This window comes from Panthera uncia, chromosome C2 (genome assembly GCF_023721935.1).
Source record: "Panthera uncia isolate 11264 chromosome C2, Puncia_PCG_1.0, whole genome shotgun sequence".
NCBI classification, from domain to species: Eukaryota; Metazoa; Chordata; class Mammalia; order Carnivora; family Felidae; genus Panthera; species Panthera uncia.
The window spans coordinates 78,537,732-78,551,829 of record NC_064810.1 but is presented as its reverse complement, the minus strand read 5'-3'; the positions used below and the strand labels follow the sequence as shown (position 1 = coordinate 78,551,829).

Sequence of the window (14,098 nt, the reverse complement as noted above, 5' to 3'; positions counted from 1 at the left end):
TCACCAGTTATTAGATGCTGGGAAAATCATTCAAACTCTCTGTGTTGTAGGTGAATTGTGGCCCCCCCTCCCCCATAAGATATATTCAAGTCTTAACCCTTGGATTTGATTCGACCTTATCCGGAAGTAGGTCTTTGCAGATGTAGTCAAGGTAAGATGACCTCATACTGGCTTAGGGTAGACCCATAATTCAAAGACTGGTGTCCTTATAAGGGGGACGTTTGTTCACAGAGACACACACGGAGTCAAGTGTGAAGGCAGAGGCCAAGATTGGAGACATTCTGCCACACACAGGGAATGCCGGGGATTGCAGTCAACCACCAAAAAGCCAGAAGGGGCAAGGAAGGATTCTTCCCTAGAGCGTTCAGAGGAAGAGTGGCTTTGCTAACACCTTGATTTCAGACTTGAAGCCTCCAGAGCTGTGAGACAATACATTCCTGTTATAAGCCACCTAGTTTGTGGTGCTTTGTGATGGCAGCCCTAGGAAACGGCTACGCTCTGTATACAGGTTTTCTCATCTGGGAAATGGTGACAGCGATAGCGTTAATATCACAGGACTGTTGTGAAAGTGACATGAGTTAATACGCGTAGAACACTTAGAAGGGCACCTGGAATCTAGTCAGCTCTCAGGATATCAGTGAGAAGAACAAGACTGCTGAGATCCGGTCATCCAAGATGACCCCCTTCTGCACTCCCTGCTGGGTGGGCATGGGTAATTTCACTGTTTGAAGAAGAGGGAGAGACTGGAACTGTCCCCGTATCCCCTCTGGTTTCCAATTTCACACCTTCATTCCCGATCTCACTGAAGCCATCAGCACAGACATCTCATCCTGTGAGGACCCTAGAGCCCAGGCCGATGGAGAGGGAGGGGCACCTTGAGACCCCTTACAGCCCAGCCACTTCATTTGGCAGGTGGCGTCTATCTTAAGTTCCTTTGGCCCTCTGCACTCGAGGTGTCTCCTGGCAATCCCGGGAGGTGGGTGACAGACAGAGGATATTACACTGATTTCACAGAGGAATGTGAGGGAGCTCTCAAAGTTTCCATCCCGCAAGGGAATATAAGTCCAGGAATCTCCTCACTTCCCTGTGTTTCAAAGGACTGTTCTATTCCATGGGGGAAGGGAAGGGGAATAAATAGTTTCAAACAGAGAGGGAGGGAGTCAAACCACAAAAGACTCTTAAATACAGAGAACAAACTGAAGGTGGACGGGGGGGTGGTGGGGAGAGGGAAAATGGCTGATGGGCATTGAGGAGGTCACTTGTTGGGATGAGCATTGGGTGTTGTATGTAAGCGATGAACCACGGAAATCTACCCCAAAGACCGAGAGGACAGTTTACACACTCTATGGTAGCCAATTTGATGATAAATTATATTTAAAAAACAACAACAAAAACAAAAAACAAAGGATTGCTCTAGATGTGGGAATTTAGGTCGGGGATTCACTTGCAGCCCTGGGCTAGGACTTCTGACTCGCAAGAGAGTGCTCTGTGCTCCTGAAGCCACCCTCTCAGTAAGTCTATCACCTCCAGGGACCCGGCCAGGGCTCGACAGCTCAATCTTCTACTTTACACACTTGCCCAGATTTCAGTTAAAGATCACGACAAGGAGCAAATTACGGGTACTGGATTCCAGACAAGAGCCTGGGACTGGAGAAGAAAGGAGGTGTGTGTGTCCGTATGAGTGCGTTTTGTGTATTGCATTCTGGAAGCTCTTGAAAGCCATGGAAGTAAAATAGCACAGCTGGTGGGTCTAAGGCTCAAGTTGGCCTTACCCAAGAGGGGCTGGAGGTTGATGCTTGGGTTTCAGCCAAGTCATTTGGTCATAAGGTAATAATAATAATAATAATAGTAATAATAGCACTGGTAACAGTCATTTCCGTCCTCTGTGTGGAACTTTCCAGCTGACAGGTATTTTCACCTTCTTTATTATATTTGCCTCTGCTGGCTCTCTTGCAAGGAATGCACTTCAGGCACACATTGTGATTCTGAGCCCAGAGAGGTGACATGAGTGCCCAAGGGAACACAGCCTAGGAGTAGCAGACCTGAGACAAAATCCTGATATCCTGACTTCCAGCCCTGGTCCAGTCACTGGAACCAGAGAACCACAGAAGGTCAGAGATAGAAAGGATATGAAAGGCTACCAAGTTTATCTCTTCTCTTTCTTACGTGGGGAAAGTGAGGCTCAGGGAAATGGAGTAACCCCTTCAAAGCCACATGGCCTGATAACGGCAGGGGTGTGTCCCATAGTCCCAGTACGGTATTCTTACTTATGTGTTCATCACAGTAAAAAGCTCCTAACAGAGCTGGGTAAGCCCCTAAGAAGGTATTGTGTCCATGGAAATGGCACACACCATTAACGGCGTGGGGGCCTGAGCCATGGCTGGCGGGTCCTCGGAGTCCAAGACTCCCACTGCTCCCGGGAAGGATTGCCCTTTTGCAAGAAGGGCTCTGGACAGAAAAGGGGATGGTCTCCAGGCAGCAGGAGCATGGGGAGAAAAAGAGGGCTGGCAGGGAGGGGCTCTAAGAGCCTGGGAAGCGGGGCGTCCCGCAGGTGGGAAACTGGCAATGCCCACTGTCCCAGCAGGAGCGGGGTAGAGAGGGGGTAGGCGGGAGAGTCTGGGAACTGGGGCTGGGCAGGAGGGCCAGGAAGGATTCACTCTCTCCAGCTTGTGAAAGACTCCCCACCCCGTGCCTTCTGGAACTTCAGAGCCAGGCTCATTCACATGCAAATCCTCTCAGAGACTGGGGGTGGGGGTGGGGGGGGCTGGGCCTCAAACTGTTTGGAGCCCGAAAACAGTCCAAGGGCAAGAAAACACAGCAGGGTTGTGTTCTGCAGCAGAGGCAGCCTGGCTCAAGGTATGTCACAGTCAGGCTGGGGGTGTAAGCCGTGATTGAGTAAGGGCTGAGCGCAGCGAAGGGGCCTGCCACAGGCCAGGGTCCCCAGGCAGAGTTCCCAGGAATGTGTGAGCTGGCATATTCTGCTCCTGCCAAGGACCCTGTCCAGCCCTGGCCCTCATGAACATCCTCAGATCTTCACGGGAAAACTCCTGCAGAGCACAGGAACAAGGACCAAAGGACCTGGGTGCCCGCCCTGCCTCTCATGGCATGTGTCACCCTAACCTCCCCAGACAGTAGGGTGGCAGAGCTGGCTGCCACCAGTTTATAAGTGCAAAGGGTCAACTTTTCGGAGATTTTGCAGCCGGTTGTTAAAACACAGCCATCGTTAACAATTCCGTTTCGGAAAGTTGCAATTAATTAAATTATATTGGAGACAACTTATACAGAAGGTCATCACCTCCCATTGTCAGTATTTAACTGGTTACCTATGCCCTGGAGGTAATGAGTGTGTAGGGTACCTGAATGGTGAACGGTGTGTGAATTCTGAGCATCTCTTCTCCCTGCCCTCCCCGCCTACCCCCAAGTCCAGAGCCACTTGTTAATCATTGACAAGCACACCTCTGTCATCAGGCCTCAGTGTTCACAAGCATCTAAGGTGGGGGCAGGATGTTAATAGTGTCTTCTAGGAGTTGAGAGGTCATGAAACACTGGCATGAAAACAGCTTGTAAAGTCTGTCATTGCTGTGGGCGCTGAGCAGGGACCCTATTTCCAGCCGCCTGGTCTGGCCGTCCTTCCCGGCTCCCTTCCTGCACCTGTCTCCATTTCTCATCCCTGTACCTCCTGCTCCGGTCACACTGCTTTCCTTGCTGTTCTTTAGACAGACTGGCCACGTGCCCCCTTCAGGGTCTGCGCCCTGGCTGTTCCTTCTGGGTGGAAGGCTTTTCCCCAGCAAGCCACATGGCTAACTTCCTCAACTCCTCCAAGTCTTTGCTCAAGGGTCACCCTGTCAATGAGGACTACCCTGACCGACGTGTTTATTTATTTTAATTTTGTATTTTTAAAAAGTGTGTGTTGGGGCGCCTGGGTGGCGCAGTCGGTTAAGAGTCCGACTTCAGCCAGGTCACGATCTCACGGTCCGTGAGTTCGAGCCCCACGTCAGGCTCTGGGCTGATGGCCCGGAGCCTGGAGCCTGTTTCCGATTCTGTGTCTCCCTCTCTCTGCCCCTCCCCCGTTCATGCTCTGTTTCTCTCTGTCCCAAAAAAAAAAAAAAAAAAAAAAAAAAAAAAAACGTTGAAAAAAAAAAAAAGTGTGTGTGTATTTATTTTTGAGAGAGAGAGTGTGTGTGAGCGAGTGGCGGAGGGGCACGGAGAGAGGGGGACAGAGATCCCAAGCAGGCTCTACACGGTGAACCCGACGTGGGGCTCGAACTCACGAACCATGAGATCATGACCTGAGCCGAAATCCACAGTGACACTTAACCAACTGAGCTGCCCAGGCACCCCCTGACCAACGCGTTTAAATCACAACCCTTGCCCTGCCTCACCGTGACCTTTATCCTGCTGCATTGCGTGTCTCTGCCTATTGCCTTACTACGCCCTGTATAATTTATCTATGGATTATGTTTGGTGTGTATTATCTGTCTCCCCCAGGGCAATATAAGCACCCTGCAGGCAGGGATTCCAGTATGTTTTAATTATTGCTGTACCCCAAGCTCTAGTAACTAGTTTTCCCTCTTTGAGCACACCAAAGTAGATTCAAACTCTGCTGTTCACCGAGGTGGAGCAGAGATCGGTCTGCGCACACACAGGCATGCAGATTTGTGTACCAGGTGCCCCGGCACCCCAGAGCACCCCCGCTTCACACCCATCTGAGTGTGCCTGTGTGCCCTGCCCCAGCATTGGGACCTTCCTTCTGTTTTCCATCCCCAGAGCCTATGCTGTTTGACCTTCCTGCATAAAATGAGCGTTTGTCACACTTCTCTGAAGCTCATTTCCACTTCCAGGGTTCTATGTCTCTAGCATTGGAACCCACTATCTCAGGAATGGAAGAATACCCCCAGGGACTACAACCGAGATTCATGAGAAACATCTCCCCTCCTCTCGTTTCCTTCAGAGGCCAAGGCCGCCTGTCCACTCCCAGAGAATTAGCAGAGCTGCTGCGGTAGCTGGGGTCAGCCACAGCCTGAAGGTCGAGGGCATGTTCTGAGTAAACACAGAGCACTGCACAGAAATTAGGAGCCCGGGGGTCAGGGGATTCGGGCTTGGAGCAGGGCCATGGGAGGGACTTATCTTGCCATTCCACAGCAGGATGCAGACTGACCCTATGAGGCCTGGAGAAGGGAGCACTGGACTGAGAGCTGTAGGCCGTCAGAACTGGGAGGGGTTGGAGACGCCCACAAGTCCTCTTCCCTCACTGGGCAGCTGGGGAAACTGAGGCCCAGAGCAGGGAGCTCACTCGTCCAGCATCTCAGCAGGAGTCAGTGGCTGCCTTCTAGGCCAGGGCCCTTTCCTTATGCTCACTAATGGGACACATAGGCCTTTTCCTGCTCTGCCTGCTCTCGCCGCTGGAAACAAATCTAGACATGGGTCCTAAGGTGCCAGCGCTGACGGTCTAGTGAAACGACCTGGAGTTCACTGTTAGGGCGTGTGTACCACACACAGATAAATCAAGCCCTCATCCCTCACAGCTCAGTCTCCATTTCCTGATAGTTTTGTAAAATAGATGTCGTCTCCAAGTGAGGATAAAAGAGAAAGTTATTTAACAGATTCTAGACAATACCAGGACCCTCAAAGTCCTTCTGTTTTACCAAATTTTACTAAATTACCATGACGGGCAGGGTTGCCTTAGGAGTAATACATAGCCAGGAAGCATACCAAAAGGTCTCTTCTAGGACAAAGCCTGTTCTAACAGAATGACTAAATGGAGAGACAAAATTATGACTTGGGGGTAAGCAGACCAGGGCCTGAGAACTGGCTTTCTGTAAAGACTGGACAAGTCCATCTGGGTTCTTTGCACGATTTCTTTTTCTGTAAAGTAGGTGTAATGATCCCCCCTCTTCCCCCAAGAATCAAATGCCGCAATACATGGGGAACAAATGTGTGTTACTGAAAGGTAACTGAAAGGTAACACACAAATGTGCGTGACTGAAAGGTAAACACACAGGAGAAATGACCTCTCGCATCTGACCAGTCCTTTCGAAATATTTCCCCATAAGTTGCCTGAAGAAACCGAGGGGCACGAGCAAGGTCATGGGTAGCCAGTTAGTGGTACGGGCAGAGTGGATGAGAAACGCGATGCTCATGCAGCACCTGGCGATACCAGCAGGCACTTTATTATGCACACGGTTGCCATCGTTACTGCTATGACAACATTACTGAGTGAATTCCATACGTGTTGGACAGATGTCATTAAAAATTCTGCCTCATTTGGCATTTGCGATAAGCCCATGAGGTAGGCATTATATTATCCCCCATTTTGCTGTAAGAGGTGGGTGGAGGCAGGACTCCCCCCCCCCCCCCGCCCCAGCCCCGGCCCCCGCCGTCTGACTTGCTCTAAAGCCTGATCTCGGAACCACTGAGTGTGCTTGCCCCTTGCGCTATGAATTCTACTTCCAGCCAACATTTCGTTTAAACCCTCCCACCACCTTCCAGGAAGGTATCATGTCATGATAAACTTCTTTTGGTTGTTGTTGTACTAGCGATAAAACCAGTGCTTAGGGAGATCGAGAAGCTTAGGGAGTTGCGCTGTGAATTCCTATTTATTGTTATTTAGTATTATTCCTATTCCCCAGTCTTTCCTGAACACCTGGAAATGACTGCTCCCTGACTTGTATACTGCCTCACCCCCTTTGTGTTACTTGCACAGCTTTGATGTATTAATTAGATATTTGTCTCATGACTCGCTATGAAACTGCCAATTCCTGGAGGGCAGATACTGTCTCACTCATCTTCGTGCGCCCTGTCTTTGGTGCAGTGTCCTGCTTACAGTAGGTTTTCAATGGGATTCTTGGACTGTATTCCATAGGCCATGGGGAGTCACTGAAAGATTAGAGAGTGTCACAGTCAAAAAGGTGTTTTAAGAAGATCTCTCTGAGGGCGTCTGGGTGGCTTAGTCAGTTGAGCGTCCCGCTTCGGCTCGGGTCATGATCTCCTGGTTTGTGAGTTCGAGCCCTGTGTCAGGCTCTGTGCTGACAGCTCGGAGCCTGGAGCCTGCTTCAGATTCTGTGTTTCCCTCTCTCTCTGACCCTCCCCCACTTGCACTCTGTCTCTGTCTCTCTCAAAAAAAAAATAAACACTAAAAAAATTGTTTTAAAAAAAGATACCTCTGGACACAGGCAGAAGGTGGACTGGATGGGGAAAGACTGACAGCTGGTAGACGTTTAGGAAGCAATTGCAGTAGACGTGGTGAGAGGAATAAGAATTAGAATGGAGGTGCCAACAGTGGGAAGAATGGAGGAAACGCCGAGCGCGTCGAGGACAGAGGGTTAACAGGAGAACACTGGTGAGACGTCACAGGAGCATCTGGCAGATGCCAACTGAGCTATATGTACTCAGTGAGAAAAAGAGAGAGAATAGAAACCAAATGTAGGTTGTTATTGTCTCTTTTTCCAGTGAACAGATGTTGCGAAGTGAACTTGAAGATAGGGTGTGTGACTTTGGTGTTCCCTTGGGGGTTCTGGTTTCTCAGGACCTTTTCCAGTGACCATGGCTCCGGGGACCTTCTCTAGGCACAAGTCACCACTTCATCTGATGCCCAACCAAAGGACCTAATTTGCTGTATTCCTGCGACAAAAGGTTCTTCTGTGCTCTATTGTACTGAAGAGACCAAATAGGATTGACTAGAGACAATGTTGGCCTTCATGGCACTTACTTACATTTACATTATGTTAAAAACCTAAGCACCCACCCGGTGGGACTTCACTGTTAATTTTTTTTTTTTTAATGTTTATTTATTTTTGAGACAGAGAGAGACAGAGCATGAACGTGGGAGGGTCAGCGAGAGGGAGACACAGAATCTGAAACAGGCTCCAGGCTCTGAGCTGTCAGCACAGAGCCCGACGCGGGGCTCGAACTCATGAACTGTGAGATCGTGACCTGAGCTGAAGTCGGACGCTTAACCGACCAAGCCGCCCAGGCGCCCCAATTTTTTTTTTTTTTAAAGAAGAAAAGACTGAGAGTCTTGAGATACAAATTCTCAGTGTGGCCCTGGCCAACGAATGGCCCCTTCCCTAGGCTTCGGTCATGCTGGTCTGGTCGTGGAGTTGAACCATGATTTCTGAGGTCTTAGATGCATAGAATATCCAGGCCGGGGTGGCTTTGGAGACCGTCTGTTTCAACTTGCCTTGTATGAGAAAAGAGGAAGTTGAATCCCCTCTAGAAATACTCACTTGCCCAAGGCTAGTGAGTGGAGAATGACCCCAAGAGTCCAACCCTTCTGACTCCACCACAGCCAGCGTCCGTGCTGTGTCCCGTGCCTGCAGTGCTAACCAGCTGTGACTCATCTGCCTCATCTGTGCGCTGCAGGAATCCACACATTGCAGCCACATTCCAAGGAGGCAGATGCTGTCGTGCAGATGTGCACACGCCTCGAAGACCAAGGACTGCGGGAAATCAGGCCAGAGAGGAATTTTCATAAAATGAGAGCATCCGGACCACAGCCTTGGGGTCCTGCTCTTCTTCAAGCCTCTGAACTATGGAGTCAGCAGTTCCATTATTGTTACCCTGATGGGCCTGGGTGGGAAGGACAGTCTGTGTCTGTGAGTTTAGGCTGGGCCAGCAAGGGTCCCTGTGAGCTCGAGGGTGCTTTAAATCTACTCCTAGGCCTGCCAGGGGAATTCAGTCACAGAGTGTAAAAGCCTCAAAATAGGGGATAATGTCCCACCAAAGGGACATCAGGGATATTTAAAGTTGCTTGGGAAAGGACAGTGGTGGCATGGCGTGTTTACAAGTTTTCTCTAAATGACATCCCCCGCAGACGGTAGGCTCTCATTGGAATGCTTATGGCCACAGAACTTGGAGAAGTGGATGTTGTAACATATGATTACCATTTTCTGGCATTATCCTAACTAGGACAATGAGGGTTTGGTGGGGTCATCTGGAAATTTCTGGTGAGGAGCATTAGGGTTAGAGTCTAGGAATTTAAGAGACTTTAGGGATCATCTCATGTCACCCCATCGTGGAACAGATGAGAAAATAGAACTTTGGAGAGGAATGTTGACTTACCCAGGAGTGACATGGCATGTTCCTGCTTTATTCAGATGGAAGGGAAGGAGCTTCCCTCTCATTCATAGCCAGGAAAGGCACCTTTTCTGGAGGGCAGAGGGAGGGGGGCAGTTAGAAGTGAATGGATTTCAACTGTATGTGGAAGGCTTCTGGGTTTGGAAGTTCAGAGGCCAGAGTACTAGCCTTGTGCCAGAATTTGGAGCTCCCAGTCTCCTCTTCTGTCTGGTGGGGACTAAAGCAGTATTCAAGTCATAAATGCTGACCTTCAGGGTGCTCCAGGAGGATGAGTGAGCTTCAGAGCCACCTTCCACCCACCGGCCACTCTTGTGTTTTCTCTATCGCGCCTCCCAGAAATTTGTTAGATGAAAACTTTCACGGGGCGGAAATGTTTGAAAAACAATAATAACAACAACAGTGGGGGATTAACTGAGTCTCCTGAGGGCCGAGGCAACTTGACATTCTGGGAGTTCATGACTCCAGACAGGAACTCCGCCAGGTGCCTGTGGGCAGGGGCACAGAGCGTGTTGCTATGTTAGCATGAGTTACCAGCCAACGAGGGTGCAACGTCCTGCGAGGGGAGGCCTGCTCAGGTCCCGTGGCCGTTGGAACCTCTGTAGGGAGGCTAATGCTGATGCCCGGGATAACATTCTGGAAGGCAGTCAGCACAAGAAGAGAGATACATCTTGCCCTCCCTGCCCACTACATGAATCCCTTTTCGAATTGGGAAAAGGTGTCTGAACCAGAGACGCGAGGACTGTGGGGCACTTCAGGTAGCAGACTGCTTCCTTGCTATGTCCAGGGGTCACAGTCTTATTCTGGAGTGAAGAGAGTGCTATAACGTTTCCTTCATTCAGGAGTCAGTGGCAGACTGGGGACTAGACCAGGCATTTCCTGGATCCCGGGCAAGCATCCAGGACCATGCTGCCCTTCCAGAGGACCTACCTCCATCTGCCTGGACTTTCTTGAAGGTGTCTCACAGTCCCTGATAGAAACTATCAGTTAGTTTCCCAAGTAGTCTTCAGCTAGAAAGGTCAAGCTTTGGGTAGAATACTCCAGGGTCCTTAATTCAGTGTCAGAAGAGGTCTTTGGGTTCTATTGTTGGACTGGAAAAGTGCCTTGTCGTTTTTTTCCCATTACAAAATGCAGCTGATGTCAGCTCCTTAATCTGCCTTGCCAGGAGACTCCATTTATTTGGGACAAAGGAATGAGTTAAATCCTCTGCTGTGTGTTTATTATCTCTATAAAGGAGTCCTAACAAGGTCAAGCTTGGCATCTGTCTGAACAAGAGGAAAACTGGTGAGAAATGATTGCTCAGTGTATATGAATTGAGAGTCAATTCTCCGGGTGGAGGAAGGGGGGTGGATAATGAAAGTAAGTCATTGTTACAGCTAACGAAAAAAATTCTGTAATTTCCACAGTCTTAAGGCCTCAGCTACTAGCAAAAGCAAGTTTTTTTCTTTTTTTCCACTGCAAAAAAATTCTAGATGGTTGACATGTTTGAAAATAAGAAGAAAGCAGTTAGGAAGTTCACATCTAACCTTGTTTAAACCTATGGAACCTACTGTTGTATTAAGCCAATGTTTCGTCATTTTCCTTCTGGTTAAGACCACTTTCTAATGCAAATATTTGAGGATGCCATGGTTTTATGACCAGCATTAGTTGGGGGAATGGCCTGGAAGAGTCTGCCAACCTAATGTCCCCTACCCATAATGCATCTTCTCCTGGAGTCTGGCTATGGGAGAGGCTAGATTACATCCTGGAAGACATAACTAATGTATTTGTCAGAAATTTCAATTTAGGATGATGAACACTTCACGTCTTGCTCAATACTGCCTGCTGGATCCCTGTGACTCTGACCAGTTGGCTCCATTTTTAATTAATTTAGGGAAACTATATGTCAGTCTAGATTGCCAACCCACATCATCTCCTAGAGCATCCAGATCTACCTCTTCTCATTCTTGATCTGTCAATCTTTTATTGTCATTATTCTTTTCCATCTTATGCAATGGCCACTCTTCTAGGCTCACATCTCTCTGTGAGGGACCAGATCTTTTGTATCTTTAAATTCTCATAGTCCCTAGCATAGGACATTCACAGAGGGGCGGCATCACAATGAGCAGTGGTTCTCAAACTAGGAGATGCTGTCCCTCTGGAGATATAGGCAACTTCCAGAGGTGTTTTTGGTTGTCGCAACTGGAGGGGGAGTGCTATTGGCATCTAGTGAGTAGAAACCAGGGATGCTGCTAACAATCCTAAAATTCGCAAAACGGTTTTCCTCAGCAAAGAATGATCTGGCTCAAAATATCCACAGCGCTGAAGCTAAGACACTCTGTCGTAGACCACCAATTTGGGAAAGTTTTTAATCTTAGAAACCTTGCCGTAAATGAGATAGTTGGTGGAGACCCAATGTATAAAATAAGCAATACACAACATTTAAAATAAATTTAAACAGGGTGGGGATTCATAGTCCCACTTATCAGCCTCCTCTACCCCCACAGTGGTCTTATAAGCCCCTGCAGTATCCTGGGGCCCAGCGGAGTGTGACCTGAGAGCCGTTCGTTTGGTGTAGCCAAAAGAACATGGAAATGAAAGTCACAAGACATGGGTTTGTAAATTGACCCACCGCTTCACCTTCTTGGGTTTGTTTCTTTGCCTGTGAAGTGTCTGTCTTATAGAATTTTTTTTAAAGATTGAATGAGATTTCAAGTATCCATGTACATTGTAAACTCACTGCTTTGCTGTTGTCAAACATTCTGGTTAATACAAGGTTAACTCTTGTTGAATTCCTGGCTGTAGAAAACAGAGACTACGATAAGACTGAAAATATATAAAATCTACTCTGGAGTGATTTGGTGAGAACTTTTCCAGAAAGCCAGAGAGAGCTTAGAAAGTAGATTAGTAGGTCTCTACATCTTTTTGAGCCAGATACAACCTTAATAAACTTGATCTCCCAGACGTACTCCAACCTTTCTCAGCCCTACTTTCAGAGAACAGCTTCCCATCCATGGAAATGTTTGTGGGGTCCCTCTAAAGTTGAGGCAATATTGCTTGGATGCTGTAATCATTTCCTGTTCCTCTTCCACATGATCTTTACATGCACTTCTGATTCTGACCCCCCAACCTTGCCCACACCCTTTGCAGAGAAAACCTAAACTTCTCAGCATCACGTTCAAGACCCTTCAGAATCTCACCCCAATCCAACCGGACCTCACCTCCCACTGTCTGCTACTGTATACCCAGCCTTCCCAAATACCTGATCATTACTTAGGGAAGTAGGCAAGGCTTTCAAATGCCTCAGCTTTGGACATGATTATGGCTGTGTGTCAGTCTGGTTATGCTTACTCTGGGGTCTCTGCCCTTTTCTCGCTGCTTGTAAAGGTGACCTTGGAGCAGAGGTTAGTGGAAACGTTAAGGACTTTGAGAACAGAAAGAAAACAGGGGAGGTTACGTTTGGCTGAGTTACACCTTGCCTGCCTCAGTTTCCCTTGTGGTCCTTTCTAGATCTCCCACTCAGCCTGCACCTAGCATATCATCCCAACCTTCGTTCATCATGTTGTAACTTTGTGTGCCTTCCTCACTGGACTGCTACCCTGGGAGGGAAAACACAGTGTTTAATTCTTCTCTGACTCCCAGTAGAGAACCTGGCGCAGTGAGGGAATATCAGGGGGTCTCACCTTCACATAGTCATATTCACAAAGGTAGGAGGACTCCAAGTTGAAGTGCATGAAGTAAAGCTTGATCCGAAATCCCTCTGGGACAGTGATATTCCAAGTCACCTCTGAATCACTCGGATAGGAGTCTGGATAGCCAGGTGACTGGATCTGACCAAACATATTGTTAAGTTCCACGGTGTGGGCCGAAGCTTTCAACAAGGAGAGGCACAGAGCGTGACAGAGAAGGAGCCACCTGAAAGACATGAATGGATCTACTTACGTTCATGGACACAGGTCCTCACCACTTAACTAAGTCTGCAGCCAGGAGACCACATTGTTGGCAGATCTCTGCCGCTGACGTGTTGTGGGTACTCTTCCCCGCTCTGGGCTTGCCTACCCAGTCTATTCAACAGGGAGATGGTAACTCCATGATTCCTAAAGTTTCTTCTAGCTGTGCTCTTCTGAAGGTTTGTTAACAGTATCCAGCTCTCCTAGAAAGTCCCCTAGTCGCGACTCTGACACGTATCATGTTACTGTTGAAAACTTAAGTTTCATGATTAGGTAAAAGTGGATGTCCTTCCTTCAACTCAGCTTCATTTAAGGATCTTGGACTCTGGATTCAGTTTTGTCAAAAGTGAGTAACAGTGACGTGGTAATGTTGGGAGGAGATTTATGCTCCAGGATGGGATCTTGCAGGACCTCGAACAGATTCGACAAAATCGGTCAAGGTACGCAAAGTTTGGAATTAAGAAAGAGTAAGCAAAACATGTTCCCCCCTTGGGTAAGTGTTCCGATGAAAGGATCAAAACCCTGCAACTTATTTCCAGCTGTAGGAATCAGAGATAACGGACTGTTAAAAAAAATTGCTTCGGGGGCAAGGAAAACCCAGTAAAACTCACAGAACACACCCCAAGTGGCGGAGGCAATGGCGAGGCAGAATGTCCACAGCTAGTCAAAACCCGAATGGTCAATATGCACCACAGCAGGCCTCTAATAGATTGTTCCTCTGCAAGACCCGAGGACCTTGAGCTCAAACACCCCAAACCTGGCTCATGAACGTCTTGCCTAAGTCCTCTTTATTCTGCTTCATATGTCAGGCCATCTGCTTCTCTTCTGTCAATTACGTTACACATTCTTATCTGACCTATTGTTATTGCACCCTAAGTAATCTCCCTGTCCCCCACTTGATACCATTAAGCCCTTTGCTGCTGAAGTTGATTTTCCAAAACACACATGACCATGAGGCTTCACTGTGGCTGTGGTCTCAGGCTTCTGTCCCTGGGATCGTGGACTAGCCCGTTCTGATCTAGGGCTGATCTGCGGGTCCAGCCTCAGCTCGGGGCCAGCTGTGCCCTGGCATGTCATTCTGAAAGCATGCCATGCCT

At 48.4% G+C, this 14,098-nt stretch overlaps 1 protein-coding gene across 4 annotated transcripts in view; it reads right to left on the bottom strand.

Moving 5' to 3' along the window:
• The window catches only part of MASP1 (MBL associated serine protease 1), a 60,585-nt gene that overhangs the window by 40,951 nt on the left and 5,536 nt on the right, over window positions 1–14,098 (bottom strand). For 3 of the 4 annotated variants that reach the window (XM_049629508.1, XM_049629504.1, XM_049629507.1), the window contains exon 1: window positions 12,735–13,262. In XM_049629508.1, the coding sequence (XP_049485465.1) occupies window positions 12,735–12,977 (243 nt within the window). In that variant the 5' untranslated portion in view covers window positions 12,978–13,262. Of the gene's footprint in view, window positions 1–12,734; window positions 13,263–14,098 lie in introns of those variants that run through there. The other variant, XM_049629505.1, reaches the window with a different exon arrangement.